At 48.0% G+C, this 21241-nt stretch overlaps 1 protein-coding gene across 1 annotated transcript in view; it reads right to left on the bottom strand.

Moving 5' to 3' along the window:
• PRRT1 (proline rich transmembrane protein 1) overlaps positions 1-21241 on the bottom strand; it is a 44215-nt gene that overhangs the window by 12030 nt on the left and 10944 nt on the right. The window contains 1 exon segment of the mRNA XM_068250289.1: positions 15591-15767. Within this exon segment, the coding sequence (XP_068106390.1) occupies positions 15591-15767 (177 nt within the window).

Genomic DNA, 21241 nt, shown 5'->3' with positions numbered 1-21241 from the left:
GTCCTTATACCTCAGCATACGGTACTGTGATGAACCAGTGTTGTATTGTGTAGTGGTTGATGATTGTAACAAAGAAAATAGAACTGTTGTAGATCATTTATTTGTGAGAAGTATTGTAAGTAACCTGAATTTCATTCCGCAGCAATTACCGTTGCACCAGCTGTGAAGAGGAGAAGATTCAACTGACTCTTAATGTGACAAGAATATATATATTTGCAGGGTCGGACTGGGACACTGGGGGCCCACCAAAGAAATTTCAACCTGGGGCTCACACATCCCATGATTGCGGTGAAAAAAGGGCGTGACCATGCACCGGAAGGTGGGCGTGGTCATGATGTATTATGGACAGGGCAAAATGTACATGATCTTAGCAGCATTGTAATTAAAGAGACTCTGAAGCGAGAATAAATCTCGCTTCAGAGCTCAAAGTTAGCAGGGGCACGTGTGCCCCTGCTAAACCGCCGCTATCGCGCCGCACAAAAGGGGTCCCTTCACCCCCAAACCCACCCCAGCACGACTTGGTCGTGCATTTGGTCGCTCCTGGAGGCAGGGCTAACGGCTGCAGCCCTGCCTCCAGTCGCGTCTGTCAGCGGCGCATCGCCGCCTCTCCCCCGCCCCTCTCAGTGAAGGAAGACTGAGAGGGGCGGAGGAGAGGCGGAGATACGCGCTGACAGACGCGCGTGGGGCAGGGCTGCGGCGGTTAGCCCTGCCCCAACCAGGAAGCGCTCCCCCGCATTACGGAGGGGGATTTGGGGGTGAAGGGACCCCCGTTAAGCTGCGCTATAGAGGCGTTTTAGCAGGGGCACACATGCCCCTGCTAACTCTGAGGTCTGAAGCGAGATTTATTCTCGCTTCAGTCTCTCTTTAAGAGACACTGCTGCCCAGCAAAACTTTGCATAGAGCCCCCCCCCCCCCCCCTTCAATATAAAGTAATGCCCTACTTTGCAGAGGTTGCGACCGCAGAGGTTGCGACCGCATCGGGGCCCATGGGCCAAAGGGGCCCGAAGGGCCCTCCCTCAACTACAGTATTACCTCTCTATTGGTCCTTTGTTCATAATAATCACTTCTATAGATACTTTGAACAACAAGCTATTTCCCATCCCTTTCTTGCACCTCTGACACTGTAGTTGCCATTGGCAGGTTTTGGTGCGTCGTATCAATTGTTATGTATAGAGTGCTTGGGGCCCCATTGTAAAATTTGCATCGAGGCCTACAGCTCCTTAGCTACGCCACTGCTCTCAGCATGAGTGATTACAGCAATGATAAGAGAATTTTTGTGCTGCAGGCAGCAATTGGAGCTCTGTCAGACAAGGAGTGGGGGGCCCACCAGAGACCTGGAGGGGGGGCCCACCGAGGGAAAAAACTGTACTACTGTGGCCCAGTCCAACCCTGTATATTTGTGTTAAGAGTTGTTACTGGTTGAGAAATTACCAGTTGACCATTGTTTAGGTCACAAATAAATTCTTGATATTCGCATTCAAGTCAGTGTCTGGTGTATTCCTCTCAGTCGGGGCTGAACAAGGGATAAATCGGGTTACAGCCCCTCTGGTCCAAGGGCCCTAGTGCGGTCCCAACCTCTGCATCCCCTATTGCTATGTCAATGCTGGTGGCTGGAGCACAGTGAAGCAGGACATTTGGTTTCATGCTAGTGTCAGTGTGGTCACCGCCATCGGTGCCTATTGAAATATCAGCATTGAGGGGTAATTTGGGCACCCAAATTATGCCTCAATGCTGATATTTCAATAGGCACCTATTTGTTTCCTGCAGGGTGGGGGAACGATTGGCTGAAGCGTGGTTGAGGTTAGGATAGCATCAGTTAGAAAGTTTGTGCGGGGTTAGGTGTCAGGTAGGAAGTCTGTGCGGGGAGGGCGGCGATCAGGGATAGGCATCAGGTAAGAAGTTTGTCTGAGGGGGGTTAGAGTTGAGCGTCAAGTAGGAAGTTTGAGTGGGGAAGGGGGCGATTAGGGTTGGGCTTCAGGTAGGAAGTTTGAGCATCGGGTGGTATTAGGGTTAGGTGTCAGGTTGGAGGTTTGTGCAGGGGTGGGGTTTAGGGTTAGGCATCAGATAAAAAATGTGTGCAGGGGTGGTGTTTAGGGATAGCTGTCAAGTAGGAAGTTTGTGCAAGGGTGGGGTTTAGGGATAGGTGTCAGGTAGGAAGTTTGTGCAGGGGTGGGGTTTAGGGATAGGTGTCAGGTAGGAAGTTTGTGCAGGGGTGGGGTTTAGGGATAGGTGTCAGGTAGGACGTACATGCAGGGGTGGGGTTTAGGGATAGTGTCAGGTAGGATGTGTGTCGGGGGGGGGGGGGGGGTTAGGGATAGGTGTCAGGTAGGAAGTTCAAGCGGGAGGGGGATTAGAGTTAGGCTTAAGGTAGGAAGTTTGTGATGGATGGTTTAGAGTTAGGCCACAGGTAGAACGTTTGTGCAGGGGAGGGGTGATATGGTTAAGGGTTAGGTGTTGGAGGGGAGGGTTCTGTGTGAGAGTAGGCTTAGGTTTAGCCATAGTAAAATATTGGTATTAAATACCAATATTTTACTATCTGGATTACTGGGGGCCCAAGTTTTCACACAGAGCTGAAAGTTAGACACACACTTTAAACTTTTCCTTGCTTTGAGTCCTTTCACTTGAAGAGAGACAGAGCTAGTTTAGCATGCAGGAGATCACACAACATGAATCAGACTGGCAGGAAACAGAGACCCACAGGGAGTGGTCCTCTAGGTACTGACTACAAAGGGGTAGCTGATTTGTTAATTGACTGCAGTCATAAGATAGCCTGTGCTTGAGAATAAACAGTGGGCTAGGTGTCTCTCCAGCTCAGAAGGGAGGAGGAATAGCAGAAAGTCATGTCCTTTGTTGAACTTTTGACACCGTGGCCAGTAACAGAAACTAAATGTCTCACATTTGTATATTTTTATCAATGAGTTAGCTAAAATGTCTCTAAGTGCACAATGAGAATTGACTAAACAAAACAGTACTACCTTAAAGGGATCCAAGCAGCTTTATCTCTGCAGTTTGTCCTGGTTTCTAATAGCTGTAGGAACTGCCATCTCCCCCCCCCCCTTTCTTCTGCCCTTATGTGTGAATGTTATCAAGTGTGACTCTCTAAATTGTTTGAAACACAGTGTACAATCTCCCCATGCGGATGATAGCTTTTGTTTTCTCCTTGCTACTGCTACAGCAAACCTTATCTGCCTACTCTTTCTGCAGACAGCAGGCCACAAAAGTAGGGCAAAGCCTATAACAAACATTTAAATGTGAAAAGAGGTAGAATGGATTTATTTTTAGTACAAATGCTAATAATGCGAACCCATTGTTAGCATGCTTTTTTAATGTGGTATTGAGATGCTTTGGGGGCTAAAAATGCAGCTCAGCTCACTTTAACCCCAATCACTGCTAGAAAATCCATTGAAGACCGCTCTGTCTAAGTCGCAATACAATATGTAGGCAATAGCAATATTTCCAGATGGGGTGTGCCAACAAAACTGTGCAAAACCTTTTCAATCCTTTTTCTTTTATACTCCACAATTTTTCTGTATATTGTTCTCTTTTTTCTGCAAATACTTTATGCATTGCTTTCCCCTTTTAATAACGGATTTAAACTGGACCTGAACTCTTGCACAAGACAGAAAGAAAACAGAGAAATACACCCTGTTTGTATTTAGAGAGTTTAGCCTGTCTAATCCCCCCTCATCTGTGACCAGTCGCCAGTGTAATTTGATCTATCAACTGTGTCAGCTCAGGAATCCCCTCTGCCTCGGCAGAGCAGCTAATTTGCAAACACAGGATGTTGACCCTATGTCTGCTTCCGTGAAAGCAGGAAGATGACACACTGCAGATTTATTGCAGGTTTTGTATCAGCTGTACATGGCAAGGAAATGAACAGCGCTACTTAAAAACAGACAAGTGCCTACCTGCAAAAGAGTGCAAGCCCCACTTGTGGGATATAATACACACCGAGCATACACATGACCTGTCTACCACTGGAGGATGTTAGTTTCCTGTAACAGCTTGCATGCAACCTATTAAGTACTCGTCCCTCCCACTGCGGAGAAGTCATCCTCAATGGGAGGGGCCTAACACTAACTAAATCCTAACCTATGTATATGCATAGCCTGGGTGCGGCTAATCAAGTAAATTCGAAAATTGAAAATTGCGCAAAAGGTGAATCAGCGCAACACCAGGCCGCCTCCGAATGGCCTCCAATCAGAGGTGCGCTGAGCCCCCCCAGAAACTACAAATGCACCTTGAACCCAAACAGAAGCTCTGCATATACACCAAAAGCATGGCTGTTAAGTAGGAGCAGCTGACCAAAAATGAATGAAATTAGTACATAGCAAGGAAATGAACAGCGCTACTTAAAAACAGACAAGTGCCTACCTGCAAAAGAATGCAAGCCCCACTTGTGGGATAAAATACACACCTAGCTGTAACAAAGAAATGTTTTTCTTTAAAGGCTATTATGCTGTTGCTTGCTTCTCTTTTAGAGCAGAGAGTAAGTTCTGAGTTCAGGTCCGCTTGAAAAACATTTAACCATTTCTCTGATGCTCTGAGTAGAGAAGAATTAAATCCTGTCTCTGAAAACACTATTGTACTGTTCTGTACCATGCAGGGCCACAGGGCTCTTTCTGAACATTTTTGGCGCCACAGGCAAGACATGTTTTGTTTCCCTACCCCAATCTCTTGAACAGGAAGATCATAACCTACATCAATTAGTTGTGTGGACACCAACAACCAATGCTGCTCGGATACCCCTTTCCAAAATCCGGATTGGATCCGGATCTGGAATCTGGATAGCCGATCCGGGTCGGATATCCTAGTTCAAAAATGTCCAATCCGAATCAGATATCCGACCTCAGTATCCAGGATATCCGGGCAAATTCGGATATCTGGATAGAAAACCCGGAAGTGGCCTCTAAATTGCTTTAAAAACTTTTTTTAGGGTATATGAGGCATGTAGCATCATTATTTTTTAAAGGGTAACACTAATTGATGATGTGGGGACTTAAAATCCCTTCCCAAAAAAAAAAAAAAAAAAATGGCTGTCAATTAACATCAGGCCTAGGTTCCAGACAGCGGGCGTGCAGCCCACAATGTGTCCAAAGTCCAACCGCACAACTGGGACATGGCAGTTTTCAGCCCAGACACCTCTAAAAAAATTATGCAGCAATTGTGTTTTGGGTTAAATACAGGTGGTATCAGCACAGCAGCAGTGGCCTGTGGCACCCTGGCGGTGGGAGCAGCAAAGGCAGCAGGTGCAGGGCAATGCAGCAGCAGCAGGTGTAACATCTGCCAGGAGCGTACCGGACATGGCACTTGGCAGTGGCACGTGGCACTTTGCATTTGGCACTTGGCATTTGGCACTTTGCACGTGCCACGTGCAAAGTGCCACGTCACGTGTAAAGTGCCACATCACGTGCAAAGTGCCACGTGCAAAGGGCACCAACACCCGGAAGTGGCCTTTAAATTGCTTTAAAAACATTTTTTATGGTATATGAGGCATGTAGCATCATTATTTTTTAAAGGGGAACACTAATTTATGATGTGGGAAATTAAAATCGCCCCTAAAAAAAAAAAAAATGGCTGTCAATTAACATCAGGCCTAGGTTCCAGACAGCGGGCGTGCAGCCCACATTGTGTCCAAAGTACAACCGCACAACTGGGACATGGCAGTTTTCAGCCCAGACACCTCCAAAAAAATTATGCAGCAATTGTGTTTTGGGTTAAATATAGGTGGTATCAGCACAGTAGTAGTGGCCTGTGGCACCCTGGCGGTGGGAGCAGCAAAGGCAGCAGGTGCAGGGCAATGCAGCAGCAGCAGGTGTAACATCTGCCAGGAGCATGCCAGACGTGGCACTTGCGTGCAAAGTGAAAAGTGCCACGTCACGTGCCACGTGCAAAGTGCAAAGTGCCAAGTGCAAAGTGCCACTTCACATGCAAAGTGACACGTGCAAAGTGCCACATCACGTGCAAAGTGCCATGTGCAAAGTGCCATGTGCAAAGTGCCACGTCACGTGCAAAGTGCCATGTGCCACTTTGCACATGACGTGCCACTTTGCACTTTGCACATGACACTTTGCACGTGACGTGGCACTTTGCACATGGCAGTTTGCACTTTGCACGTGACGTGGCACTTTGCACGTGGCGCTCTGCACGAGACTTTGCACTTTGCACATGGCACTTAGCACTTTGCACGTGGCAATTTGCACTTTGCACGTGACGTGGCACTTTGCATGTGGCACTTTGCACATGACGTGGCACGTGCCACTTTGCACGTGACGTGGCACTTGGCACGTGGGGCGTGCCGAGTGACAGACAGACAGCAGAGAAGAAGTCACTAACTGTCACACTGGCACTGCTCACAGCACAGCAGTTCTGTAGTAAGCTAACACGGTAGTACTACTACTCTAACAACTACTAGCACTGACTGCAGTACTACAGTACTAACTACACAATAACACAGTAATCCTATTCCCTAACCTATACCTAAGGCTAGTAGCTAGCCAGCAGGCAGCAGCTGGCCTGGTCTGTGCACAGCACACACACACAGACACATAGCAGCTGCAGCAGCCCTCCTGCACACACTGACTGTCACACAATGACATCAAGCTAATTAACGATTTAACAATAGTGTAGTGATAGTGAAGGGGTTATTCACTGAACAGGTTATCACTGTGTACAGCACTTGGTAGGCCAGCAGCCCTGGAGCACACAATCTGACTGTCACACAATGACTGTCAGACAATGAAATCAATCAAGCTAATTTACGATTTAACAATAGTGTAGTGATAGTGGGTTAATCACTTAACAGCTTTAGGTTTATAACTGTATACAGCCCTTGCTAGGCCAGCAGCACTGGAGCATGTCTCTCAGTGAGCATTCAGCAAGCCAGAACGATCTGTCTCATCATGGCAGCCCTCCTTATTATACAGGGGGGCTGGCCAGTGTTCCTTTCTGTGATTGGGTGCAAGGGCTTAGGTTGAGAGCCCTCTGATTGACTCGATGAGGTCAGGTGGAGCTGGCCAAGGTTCCTCTCTGTGATTGGTTGCTAGGGCTTCTGCTGGGAGCCCTCTGATTGGCTCCAGGACGTCATCTCCTTAGTTACAGTATTTCGGATCCGGATATCCGCATGATATCCACGTTATGCGCCCAACTATCCGCAGATAGCTATCCGGATTTGGGCCCAACTATCTGGAATCCGAATCCGGTCGGATAGCTGAAATAAGGTCAGATATCCGGGTTACCCGGATATCCGGAATTTGGATGAGCAGCACTGCCAACAACAAATTGATAGTTTACATAGAAATGATGTTGTTTCTCAAAATAAGTTTGTAAAGCATACACAAATTATTACCAGGCAATACATATCCACTGGCCCAAACTCACTGATCCCATATACAGTACAAAACCCTTGGAATAACAGTTTTGAGGGGGTGTATCCACTTTATAAACATTATACTTTTTATGTACAGCCTAGGTCTTTACAGGTTACAATATTGTCCTGGTAATCCAATCAGAGCTGCAGCAAATCGACACAGCAGTGTCCATTTAGGTGTTAATATTACCATCCTCTGTGGTACCCCTTAATACAACTGTCTGGTTTGACTATGCCTAAAAACGGCCCTGCATAGCCGTTAGCCGTAAGTATCCTAGACATTGCTTAAAAAGGATTGGAACTGCAGTAACACATGCTGGCAGATATCTCTGTGTGTGTGGGCAAGGGGTAACAGCCCGGTTAACATTGCCAAATTTCAGCAGCCTGGTGCTTAGATTACTGTCCAGAGTGCTGGAAAATCTATGTATTTTTTTTTTTGCTAGGTACGCTTTATATTTACTTTAAATTGTAGCTAAGAAAACAGTGATTCCTTGGAACATATATATGAAATAGCAATTTATTTAGTTAATAGCGCAACGTTATTATTATTATTTATTGTATTTATAAAGCGTCAGCATATTACGCAGCGCTGTACAATAGATAAATGGGTTAACATACAGGTAGGACATACAGGAAACTCACAACAAAACAAGATCATGCAAATGATTTGATAACAGTACAATGTCATAGGTCAAAATAGAGACTGTTCTAGTCCACAAGAGGGGTGATTGTCAGCAAGATTGCATAATCAAGCTGGAAACACTGGGGAAGAGGGCCCTGCCTGAGGCTTACAATCTAAAGGGTGGGAGTGGAGACAATAGGTGCATCTGTTGAGAGGGTGTCTAACAGAACATATTATGGTGCTGGTGTATTGGGTATGCGAGCATGAAAAGCTTAATCACCATAAATAAACCCATTAGGGTCTAATATGCCAAAATCATACAGTGGCATCAGTCTGTTTTGGATCCACTGATCCTTCATCCAGCACATACATGGCAAACTTGGCCCGTGGGCCAAATCTGGCCCTCAGAGCTATTAAATTTGGCCCTTAAAGGGAACTAAACTGAGAAGGATATGGATTTTTCCTTTTAACATAATACCAGTTGCCCGACTCTCCTGCTGATGCTGTGTCTCTAATACTTTCAGCCACAGCCCCTGAACAAGCATGCAGATCAGGTGCTCTGACTGAAGTCCGACTGAATAAGCTGCATGCTTGTTTCAGGTGCGATTCAGCCACTACTGCAGCCAAAGAGATCAGCAGGATTGCCAAGCAACTGGTATTGTTTAAAAGGAAACATTCATATCCCTCTCAGTTTAGGTTCCCTTTAAGTGGGTTCCCCACTTTGCATTTTATTTTGCCCACTCTAGACCACCAGGGAAGCTATATTGGAGGTGAAGTCCTAGAACACCAGGGAAGCCATATGGGGGAAGTAGGGGGAAAACACTAGACACCAAGGAACTGTATAAGGGAGGGTGGTGTCCACTAGACACCAGGGATCTGTATAAGCGAGTGCGGGGGCCACCAGACACCAGGGAACTGTATGGGGAGGGGGGGGGGGGGGTCACTAGACACCAGGGAACTGTATAGGGGAGGGGGTAGGACCACTAGACACCAGGGAACTGTATAAGGAAGGGTGGGGGCCTCTAGACACCAGGGAACTGTATAGGGGAGGGGGTAGGACCACTAGACATCAGGGAACTGTATAGGGGAGGGGGTAGGATCACTAGACACCAGGGAACTGTATAAGGGAGGGTAGGGGCCACTAGACACCAGGAAATGTATAGGGGAGGGGGGCCACTAGACACAAGGGAACTGTATAGGGGAGGGTGGGGGCCTCTAGACATCAGGGAACTGTATAGGGGAGGGTGGGGGCCTCTAGACATCAGGGAACTGTATAGGGGAGGGTGGGGGCCTCTAGACATCAGGGAACTGTATAGGGGAGGGTGGGGGCCACTAGACACCAGGGAACTGTATAAGGGAGGGTGGGGGCCACCAGACACCAGGGGACTGTATACGGGAGGGGGGGTCACTAGACACCAGGAAACTGTATAGGGGAGGGTGGGGGCCTCTAGACACCAGGGGACTTTATAGGGGTTGGTGGGGGGCCATTAGACACTAGGGATGGAGGAAGGTGGTCAGTAGACATTGAGCTTGGCCCATGACTAGGTCCCAGTATTCAATTTTGTCCCACTTTGTATTTGAGTTGGACACCCCTGGCCCAGCACATATAGTCCTATTCTTTGGAGTGATAGTGAGGACCAGAATCATACAAGATAGTCCACCTTATATGCTGCTGGACTTTCCACCTCTCCACCAGCAGAATCAACATCAGCTTCACCGGGAAGTCCTGGTCTTCATAAGGAACTGCCCAGGGCAGAGGCGTAACTACAATTCATGGGGCCCTCTGCAAAACTTTGATGGGCCCTACCAGTGTTCACACCCCTTCCCTTGCCTAACCCTGGTGACCCTCACAGCCTGGGGGTCCATCTCACAAGGGTCATAAAACAAGCGTGACCATCATGATTTTCACAAATAACCATAACAAATGTAGCCATAAAAACACCTGATGTGAAGTACAGTCCCCTGTATCGGGGGAAGGGCAGGTTAATAGTTGGGGCCCCTCACAGCTCTGGCCCCCCCTGCGATTGCAGATGCCTATAGTTACGCCCCTGGCCAAGGGTCTGCAGCATCCAGAGCACTGGAGGGCCCAGAGTCAGACATTATGAGTGACCACTCCCACAGATCAAATGTGGGCGTGGCCAGGTGTGGAGAAACTCTGACAACCACTTTCACAAGCAAGTGAATCCATGATGCCATTATCACATAATCACAGCAATGCATAGTAACAATGATACACAACAATAACAGAGACCATCGGCACCAGTTATCAAAGGGAGCAACAGGCGGCTGTAATTGGCCGGTCTGGTGTCATCAACCCCATCTGATTGGTTGCGTGCCAAAGCTTCCCCTCTGACTGGCCATGATGACCCCTTGCTGGTGATAGGGTTTATATGGGGGGGGGTATATATGATATGAGGTATCCTCCAAAGTTTGCTTTCGGCAGCAGAAAGTCTAGAAATGACCCTTCCAACAACAAATGCTCCCAATATGCAGGCCCGGCCCTAGACTTTTTGCCGCCTGAGGCAAACTTTAAAGAAATCGCCCCCCCCCCCAAGCCGTGGGAGTAAGGGGCCGCCGAGCTGGAGGGGATAGTGGGCAGGAAGGGGGTATTGGGCCTAGCAGCGGGGAGGGGCTCGGACCCCCCTCCCTCGCCTGGGTCCCCCGTCCTCCGCTCCCCTCCAGCTTTAAAAAGTTAAGTTGCTGCAGCTATTGTAAGAGGCACGGGCAGTGATCACTCACCTTTTCCGCGTTCCAACGTGCGCTCCACTGACGTCACTTCCTGTAACGCTGTCCACTTACAATACAGTGGGCGGCGTAGCAGGAAGTGATGTCAGTGGAGCACACGCTGGAACGCGGAAGAGGTGAGTGATCCCCGCCCGTGCCTCTTACAATAGCTGCAGCAACTGAACTTTTTAAAGCTGGAGGGGAGCGGAGGACAGGGGACCCAGGCGAGGGAGGGGGGGTACGACTCCCCTCCCCGCTGCTAGGCCCAATACCCCCTTCCTGCCCGCTTTCCCCTCCAGCTCGGGCGGCCCCCCACACCCACGGACGGGCGGATGCTGCCCCCCCAGAAGTGCCGCCTGAGGCAAAAGTTTCACCCCGCCTCATGGGCGGACCGGCCCTGCCAATATGTCCCGAACAAAAGCCCCCAGTGTGTCACTAACAGCAGGAGCCACCATTACGCCTCTCACACTTGCTGCCACTATGTCTACCACACCATCAGGTGCTGCCATTATGCCAAAATGGCGTTGTAATGACCACCACTCTATAATGCCCCCAGCAATAACTTTCCATTATGCAATTATGTAATTTATGTAGTTTCTTTCCATTTTCTGTATCAGTTTACATCTGCAGAGCTATATACTGATACACAGAAGAGGGCCCTCTAGCTGCAGGCATTCACATCACAAGGGAAGCAGAAAGCTTTATATTATAGCACAGGAGTGACTCTTAGTGGCTACCAGTAACCTCAGATTCTAGAGGCACTCAGGCTTGCATAGCAGTGCAGAAAAGGCATGGCATGGAACCGAGGAAGCGGGCTACCACTCACAAAACGCATTATCCTTTTAGTGCTTGACTGAATAAATATATTTTTCTATTAATATTTGTTTGTTTTGCAATAGAGGTAGGAGCCACACCATCTCGTTAGCTAATTGCTTATCATTTTTTTTATATCCTGGGCGCCTCCACCAGTGTTTGTTTCGTTTTACTCTAGTAAGCTGTCACACAGGAAAGGCTCATGCAGACTACTCGTAGAAGAATTGCAGCTTCCTGCCACACCTACTCCACAGCTTCCTGCCACACCTACTCCACAGTTCCCTGCCACACCTACTCCACAGTTCCCTGCCACACCTACTCCACAGCTCCCTGCCACACCTACTCCACAGCTCCCTGCCACAGCTACTCCACAGCTCCCTGCCACACCTACTCCACAGCTCCCTGCCACACCTATTCCACAGCTCCCTGCCACACCTACTCCACAGCTCCCTGCCACACCTACTCCACAGCTCCCTGCCACAACTACTCCACAGCTCCCTGCCACACCTACTCCACAGCTCCCTGCCACACCTACTCCACAGCTCCCTGCCACAGCTACTCCACAGCTCCCTGCCACACCTACTCCACAGCTCCCTGCCACACCTATTCCACAGCTCCCTGCCACACCTACTCCACAGCTCCCTGCCACACCTACTCCACAGCTCCCTGCCACAACTACTCCACAGCTCCCTGCCACAGCTACTCCACAGCTCCCTGCCACAGCTACTTCACAGCTCCCTGCCACAGCTACTTCACAGCTCCCTGCCACAGCTACTCCACAGCTCCCTGCCACAGCTACTCCACAGCTCCCTGCCACAGCTACTCCACAGCTCCCTGCCACAGCTACTCCACAGCTCCCTGCCACACCTACTCCACAGCTCCCTGCCACACCTACTCCACAGCTTCCTGCCACACAAACTCCACAGCAGGGACAGATCTAGACCAAGTTGCGCCTGGGGCAAGGTCAGGTTTTGGCACCTAAAGGTCAGGTTTTGGCACCTAAATTGCCATTCCCCATCCAGTTTTGGCGGCTAATGGTCAGGTTTTGGTGCCTAAAGATCAGGTTTTGGCACCTAAACTGCCATTCCCCATCCAAATTTTGCCGCCTTTTAAAGAATTCAACAAACTGCGCCTGGGGCAAGAGACCCGTCTGCCCCCCCTAGATCCGTCCCTGCTCCACAGCTTTCTGCCACACCCACTCCACAGTTTCATGCCACACCCACTCCACAGCATCCTGCCACACCTACTCCACAGCTTCCTGCCACACCTACTCCACAGCTTCCTGACACACCTACTCCACAGCTGCTGAGTCTTCCACATTACCAAGCAGATATTAGTTAACTGAAGTTAATTGTTTTGGTAAACAATATTACCAAAATATTACCACTTGTGTGGAAATCTTACAGAATTTGGGAAAAAAATACAGCAGAGGGCATGTCACCAGCAAAGGGCATGACACCAAACTCCAAACTAAGGGAGGGTGGTGAAAAGCTATGTAAATATAAACCAGGCTAGAGCTGATAACAGATCTCAGAGGCCACCTGGGTCCTGTAATGATCACCTGTAAATCCGAGATGAAAAACTAACTATAACAAGTAACTTGTCTATACATCTTATCTAAAGTTTAGATGTTTTACATAGCAAATCTAGTTGCAAACAGCTTCAACTGATTATTTTCTTCCTGCGATACAATGAGAGCAGCCATGTTCTGTTTTTTTTTACATTACACACAGGCAAGCTGCTCTGCATCTCCTCCCCTCAGCCTGTGAAAACTCCACTCCCCTCTCCCTCTGAAATCTCTGGCTAGTAACACCTCCTCCTCCTGCCCAGACTGAGCCCCCATAAGCCCTTACTATATGGGTCTCAGAGTTCCTAGGCGCTGAAGGAGCTGTGGGCGAGGGTTGTTTAGTTTATAGGGAAATAGGGTAAACAAAAAAGTATTTGGCTTGAGGAATGCCCTTAAAGGGAAAGTTCAGGCAGTTTTAAAAAAAAATAAAAATCCATATCCACTTACCTGGGGCTTCCTCCAGCCCGTGGCAGGCAGGAGGTGCCCTCGAAGCCGCCCCAGAGCCTCCCGGTCGTCTCCGGTGGCTGACCCGACCTGGCCAGGCCCGCTACCAGGTCGGGCTCTTCTGCGCTCCAACGACGGGCTCTTCTGTGTCCCACGCGGGCGCACTGACGTCATCGGACGTCCTCCGGGCTGTACTGCGCAGTACAGCCCGGAGGATGTCCGATGACGTCAGCGCGCCCCCGTGAGGAGCAGAATGGAGCGCAGAAGAGCCTGACCTGGCAGCCGGGCATGGCCAGGTCGGGTCGGCCACCGGAGACGACCGGGAGCCTCCAGAGCGGCGGCGAGGGCACCTCCTGCCTGCCACGGGCTGGAGGAAGTCCCAGGTAAGTGGATATGGATTTTTTTTTTAAACTGCCTGAACCTTCCCTTTAAAACTATATGTAAGGAACTCAATTATGCAATGAGTAAAAGTTTATCTCGGATCCACTTTAACATGGGATTTGAATTTAGGTGTGTTAAAAGTGTTACTTAACCTCCTGAGCATTACGCCGCTCAGGAGGTTTTGTTAGCTTGTGCCCCCAGGATTAATGAATTTGCTTACATGGCTGCAAAACCTTTAGCTAGCACTAGGCTAGCTAGTACAGCTGTCCAGCATCCTGTGCCCGTGCCGTCCTTCCAGTCAGCAGCGACGACCCCTCAAAGCTGGCAGATCGTGGCCAGTCGGAGGCTACTGCGCATGCGCGGTCCTGAGCCGTGTGCATCCTGATTGCACTCCCGCTGCCTGGAGCATTCCGTGCATGCACACTAGCGATTTACCTATATTGCGCATGCGCAGAGTGCTGCCGTGCACAGGGACGTGATGAGGAGGTGCATGTGCGGCCAGCTTTGAGGAGATCCCCGCTGCTGGCTGGAGGGTCTTGGAAGGATGCCGCGGGCCAAGGATGACTGCAGGGGCTGTAAGAAGCCCCAGATAACTTAAACTGCTTTTTTTTTTAAATAATTTTATATTAACATTAAAGGACCACTATCAAAAAATTGTAAAATTTAAAATACATTTGAACATATACAAATAAGAAGAATGTTTCTATCAGAGTAAAATGAGCCATGAATGACTTTTCTCCTATGTTGCTGTCACCTACAGTAGGTAGTAGAAATCTGACAGAACCGGCAAGCTTTGGACTAGTCCATTTCTCCAAAGGGGATTCTCAACCTGGCCTGTATTCTTTATAAAGGCATTCCCTGAAAAGTATTTCTACAATGATGCTGGCCTGCCTCCCTGCTCACTGCACACTTTTGGCAGATGGACCGAGCAACTGCCATTCACAAAGTATTTTTGAAAATCAACAAAAACCCTTAGAGTCCCCCATGAGGAGATGGTCTAGTCCAAAACCTGTCGGTTCTGTCATATTTCTACTACCTACTGTAAGTGACAGCAACATAGGAGAAAAGTATTGTATGGCTCATTTTACTTTGGAAGAAATGTACTTCTTATTTGTATGAGTTTATATATGTTTTACATTTTATGATTTTTACGATAGTGGTCCTTTAAATGATACATCGGACTACAAAATGTATAGCATAGGATAGTTGTTATATACGTGTATTTTATCAATATTAATGAAATGAACATGACATGATCTCTAGGCGTGTAGAGATGTTACCTGATGTGGCTGCAATCCCATTAATTTGTAATAAATGGGATAATTGTGAACCCGGAGAAAGGCAGGCAACCATGTGTTGTGATTCTGCAGTGAATCGCAAGGCATGAATGGATACATCAGAAAGTGCAGTTTATGGACTATCTGAAGGAGCAGAGTGGTCAGTACACACAGATAGGCACCCAGTATAACAAGTTAGAACTCTTCACTGAAGAAAACGTGCAGCGATAGATCATACACCACCATCAGGAAATACAGCTTACTTAGAACACAGAGGATACAGGAAATCACAATACCATAGAGATCATCACTTAATTTTACAGACAGCGACATCTTGTGGTTGCTTTACCGCAGTTTAGGTAATTCTGTTGATACTGCCAACAAGTCACTCACCTGCACAGCTTTGATGATGGCGATGACGCCTGTGGGCCAGAAGCAGCAGATGGTGGTGAGCACAGCAATCGGCATGTAATCGTGAGGAGGTCGTCGTGGCTCTAGAAGTGCCAGTCCCGGTGGGATCTGAGGAGGGGGGATGCCAGGCTGGGGTGGGACAGTGCCGGCCTGGTATTGCTAACGAGGAGACAAAATAAGAAAAGCAGATGTTATGTGTCGCCCTGAAATTATTCACAGCTTTGGTCCAGGTAATTTTTTGCCTGCATTTAATAGAACACTGTTTAATATTAATTATGCATAAAATAAAGTTTATAAAAGACAATTTTTTTTTTACAAAAAGAAAAATATGGTACCTACTGCACCAGCTCATAGATACCCTATGCCCTACCACTGCCTGCTCACATGCATTTAGCCGGGAAAGGCCCCTCCCCTTTCTTTTAGTCAAACCGACATGCACGGCGGAGAGAGTGGTTGCCGTACTGACTGGAAGCTTTTAGTAAGGAGGTGTGGCTTCATATGCTGACTATGGGGAACAAGGGGGGTATATTGAGCAGGGAGTTGGCTGTTGCAGAGGATATCTGTACTGGCACAGCAGATACGTATTTTCCTCTTTACTATGCTGTAATGTTTTAGTTGTTTGTTTTTTGTTGGCCCTCCTCCCCCTCAGTCCTGAACGGACACTCAAGGGATTGAGTCCCAATCCCTGCGGATCACAGTAACTGCACATGTACACACCTTTATTAAAAGCGGATCCGAGATGAAAAACTAACTATAACAAGTAACTTGTCTATATATCTTATATAAAGTTTAGATAGTTTACAGAGCATATCTAGCTGCAAACAGCTTCAATAGAATATGATTATTTCTTCCTGTGATACAATGACAGCAGCCATATTGTTTGTAAACATTACACACAGGCAAGCTTATCTGCATCTTCAGCACTCAGCCTGTGAAAAACATCTAATCCCACCTCCTCCCCTCTGCCTCTGAAATCTCTGGCTAGTAATACCTCCCCTTCCTCCTGCCCAGACTGAGCTCCCATGAGCCCTTGCTACTGTCTGAAAATGCCAAGGCTCTCTGAAAAGCTGTGGGCGAGGCTTGTTTAGTTTACAGGGAATTAGAGTATTAAAACAAAAAAGTATTTGGCTTGAGAAATGCCCTATAAACAATAGGAAAGGAACACAATTATGCAATGAGTAAAAGTTCATCTAGGATCCACTTTAAAACAATGTTCAGTAAAATGCATTTATAAAAAAAGCTGTGAAAGGATAAGAACACGTTGAAACACTTTAGTTTCTTTAAAGCGGGGTAAAACTCTTACATAACATTCAATAAAAATGTGTTTTCCTACATTTTACTATCCATTTAGTTACCACATATGCTTTTGTGCACAAGTAATATTGTCTGTTTACAAATTTCCAAAGTACAGTTTATCAGCTCTGAAAACGGCCATTGCTTTTTTTGCATAGCTGCTGTATTCATATATTAAAATCCATCTAGTGATCATTACTCAACTCTCTTTGCTTCTCAGCTCAGTGCAGTTTCAGCAGTTTGCTAATGTTTACATTCATTTGTCAGATACATTTAGTATATAAAAGATAATGTTATCACATTTTTGGATACAGCCAGAAGCTTTCCACCGAAGCTAGGAGCTTTCCACTGAAGAACAAAGTGCTGTGTTTAACTGTTTGAATGCTGTTCTGCTACAATTATTTTTGTGGTAGAAGATTTTATGCTGTAAATAATCTTTTAGAACAAAGAGGAAATGCGGAGTGTCATACTACTTTAATAAAGCGTTTGCCAGTAAGCAGCGTTTGTAAATTACACATTTTCCTTCTGTTCCTCTTTAACCTCACATTCTACGCTAACGTACCTTCCTTTTTCGCAAGTTCTCCTTGAATTACCTAGCTAGTTTTTTTCTTTTTCTCCCCCTGTAGCAAGCCATTATGTTATTTATAGCAGATAAATTGCAGATGCACTGCTCAATGTATATTTATAACTCTCAGTCCATCATAAACCGAAAAGAAAATATTTCAACAGACACAGAGCTTTAGTCAAAGAGCCCAAAATCAAAAATGTGACACCATCCCCCGCCCCCACACACACTTTTTCTTTATGTAACCTGAATGATTCTTCAAAAGCTCAACCCTAAGCTTTTTCCGCTTAATATTAACTTAGGGCTCTTTCACACCAGAGCCCATTTGCTGCGTTTTAACGCAAAGTCAAAGCTTTGCGTTAACCAAGGTAAAATGAAAGGCCATAGACTTTCATTTTACCTTTCACATCCGACGCTGCGGTTCGGTGCGTTGCGGTTCGACGCACCCGGGAGCGTCGATCCGCCGGGAGTCGGCGTTTTCCGTCGGGTTCAATGATAGCTACCGCCGCTGATTGCGTTGCACTGCAGATTCCCGACAACACGCCGCAGGGCATATAACGCGTGCAGGCAACGGCTCCTGCACGCGTTGTCAGATGTGAAAGACGCCTTAGGCAAGTACTATTGCTTCATTGTAACGCCTTGACCTCCCTGCCCTCAGCTTCTAACCGCAATTCCCCTCCTGGTGCTCTGCCGTACTACCCACATATTTCTGATTCCCAGAAAAGGATGAAGATTAAATGGGGCCCTAGGCAAGATGGTGCCCTAGACACCGCTGATGGCCATCTGGCCTTTTTAGTAAGATTTGGTGGGGGGGGCCTGGGGCTAGCATCCACCAGGCCCTTAGACTCTTTCCAGGCCTAGGCAACTGCCTTGGGCATGGGGATTTTTATATTTGGACCCAACAGTGTTAGCAGGGGCATAACAGCCTCTGTGACCCTCAATATCGCATGTGGGCCTGGGGGATAAAGGGGCTCGGCTGTCGTGAGTTGCAGACAACACCTTGTGGCTCCCGCCCCTGCATATCATGTGACGTGTCACGTGACGTGTATCTGGGAGCTGCAAGGAGTTACACAGTATAGCATGGTTGAAGAGAGCCGTTAGCTTCACTGACTGGCAATGTATGACGCTTCCACTGCTATGTTCTTCTCGCTCTGGGGCGGGAGTCTTGTTCCAGGAACGTTTTTTATCCTGGGTGGGGGGTGTTAAGGGTTTTGCAAGGGGCCCAGCCGGCTCAGTCCTGCTGGGGGGCCCGGTGGACTCTAGATACACCCCTGAGCATCAGTGTCAGAGTGGTGTAAAAGGAGGAGCTATTAAAGGCTACTACTATTCAAAGTGATTATTACCAGCCAGAGGCGTAACTAGGAATCACAGGGTCCCCCCTGCAAAACTTTGGATAGGGGCCCCTCAGCTGTCATTGCTGGAGCGCTGATGGTAGTCTGAGGTGAGGGAGGGGTGTTCAGGCCCACATCCCTGCTGCTGTTTATGCCTGCTGCTTGGCCTTCCTGCGCTACACCTCGCCCTGCCCCTAAAAATGGCCCTAGATGGCCTCAGAGCCAGCCCCCCCCCCCCCTCAGCCTTCTCTCCCTAAGGGCCCCCCTGCAGCTGCATCCCTTGCAGGGCCTATTGTTACGCCGTTGTTACCAGCATAACACTGATAAGGAGTTAATACAAGGGTTAAAGGAGGGCCCCAGTTGGGCTCCGATGCAGTCGCTACCTCTGTATCCCCTATTGCTATGCCGCTGGGTGAGGATACCCAGGATTCTCCCAATGAGGTGATATAAATGAGTTTTAGAAGCAGGCACACAGGCCATGTGACTGCCCACACACTATACATTACAGGAAATGCAGCAATAAAAGTTCAGGGTTAATGTGCTTCTGACTGTATGTAAAGCAAACCTTAAGCCAAAACAACATGAGATAATGAATTGTATGTGTAGTACAGCTAAGGAATAACAACAAAGAAAAGAGTCTCATACTTTTTCAGCTATATCGGTTTTTTATAACGTTGCATCATACTGTCACATTTGTAACTACATTCTGCGTTTGAAGCTATAAAACAAAGTAGAAATAATGACCCTTTGAACTTTCCTGCTGTAAAACCTTATCTCAAGCTGTCTCTCACTGCTTCTTGGCTGTTTAAGTGCTTCAGAAAACAGGATTGTATTGGACCCAAGTTGGGTGGAATAGCTCAGAGAAGCTCTTTTGCATAGATAACAACTGAAGTTTTTTGTAACTCTTTCTGTACTGGAAAACAATATGAGACTCTTTTCTTTGCTTCTTATGTTCTATTTCTTAGCTGTACTACACATACAATTTATTGTCTCAAATGTACTTACGCTTTCGGGATTGATTTAACTTCTTGCCGACCGGTTGACGCCAATGGGCGTAAAGTCCTGGGGCTCTGTTTTGCAGTAGATCGCGCGCATCTCCTGCTCCGGCGGCAGAGCTCCACCCCCTCTTTAGTCTCCAAGCGGCAATCGCCGCTCGAGAGACTGTTAGATGGCGAAACCGCCGTCTAAACACAGTGCAGCACTGCAATCAGCAGCAGCGCTGTACTGAGGGGACAAGAGAGCGATCGGCTCTTATAGGTAGAAGCCTATGACAGCTGATCGCATGATTGGCTGGATGCAGGGAGGGAGGAAGGGAGGGGAATAACAAAACAAAAAAAATGCATGTTTTGTGTAAAAAACGCACAAATAAATATTTATTAAAAAAAAAAAACACCTGGGGGGCCATCAGATCCCACCAACAGAGAGCTCTGTTGGTGGGGGGAAAAGGGGAGGAGGATCACTCGTGTGCTGTATTGTGCAGCCATGCAGCTTGGCCTTAAAGTTGCAGTGGCCACTTTAGTTAAAATGTGCCTGGTCTTTAGGGGGCTTTACCACTGTGGTCCTCAAGGAGTTAAAGAGAGTCTGAAGCGAGAATAAATCTCGCTTCAGACCTCATAAATAGCAGGGGCACGTGTGCCCCTGCTAAACCGCCGCTACAGCGCGGCTTAACGGGGGTCCCTTCACCCCCAAATCCCCCTCGATACACCCGGGGAGCGCTTCCTGGTTGGGGCAGGGCTAGCCGCCGCAGCCCTGCCCCATGCGCGTCTGTCAGCGCATATCTCTGCCTCTCCTCCGCCCCTCTCAGTCTTCCTTCACTGAGAGGGGCGGGGGAGAGGGGGCGATGCGCCGCTGATAGACGCGACTGGAGGCAGGGCTGCAGCCGTTAGCCCTGCCTCCAGGAAGCAATAAATCACGACCAAATCTGCGCCCAAGTGTCGCAGTGGTCGTTTTGGGGGTGAAGGGACCCCCGTTAAGCCGCGCTATAGCGGCGGTTTAGCAGGGGCACACGTGCCCCTGCTATTTATGAGCTCTGAAGCGAGATTTATTCTCGCTTCAGAGTCTCTTTAAAGAGAACCCAAGCCAAAGCTCGGATTTAGAAACCGATAGTTAGCTAAGGAGAGGGAAGCATATCGTCCATCGTCCTCTGGTGCAAGCTGCAAATGCACGAGCAAGGCCATGCCTGCGCAGTAGCATGGTGCCGCTCATGCACAAGCAGCTCCGGCTTACTGCGCAGGCATACTCGCTCAAGCACTCTATGGCCATTTGTGGTTGAAGAGAAGCGGGCTTCGATCAGATAACCAGCAAGGTTGGTAATCTTTGGAAGGTCCATGAGCAGCACGGATGGAGGACGCATGGGAAGCCTCATTAGGATCCAGAGGCTTACCTCTCCTTAGGTAAGTATGTTCATTGGTACCAGAGCTTAGGCACAGGTACACTTTAAAGCG

Source organism: Hyperolius riggenbachi, chromosome 8 (genome assembly GCF_040937935.1).
Source record: "Hyperolius riggenbachi isolate aHypRig1 chromosome 8, aHypRig1.pri, whole genome shotgun sequence".
Classification (NCBI taxonomy): domain Eukaryota; kingdom Metazoa; phylum Chordata; class Amphibia; order Anura; family Hyperoliidae; genus Hyperolius; species Hyperolius riggenbachi.
This window is presented reverse-complemented; position numbering and strand designations above follow the sequence as displayed.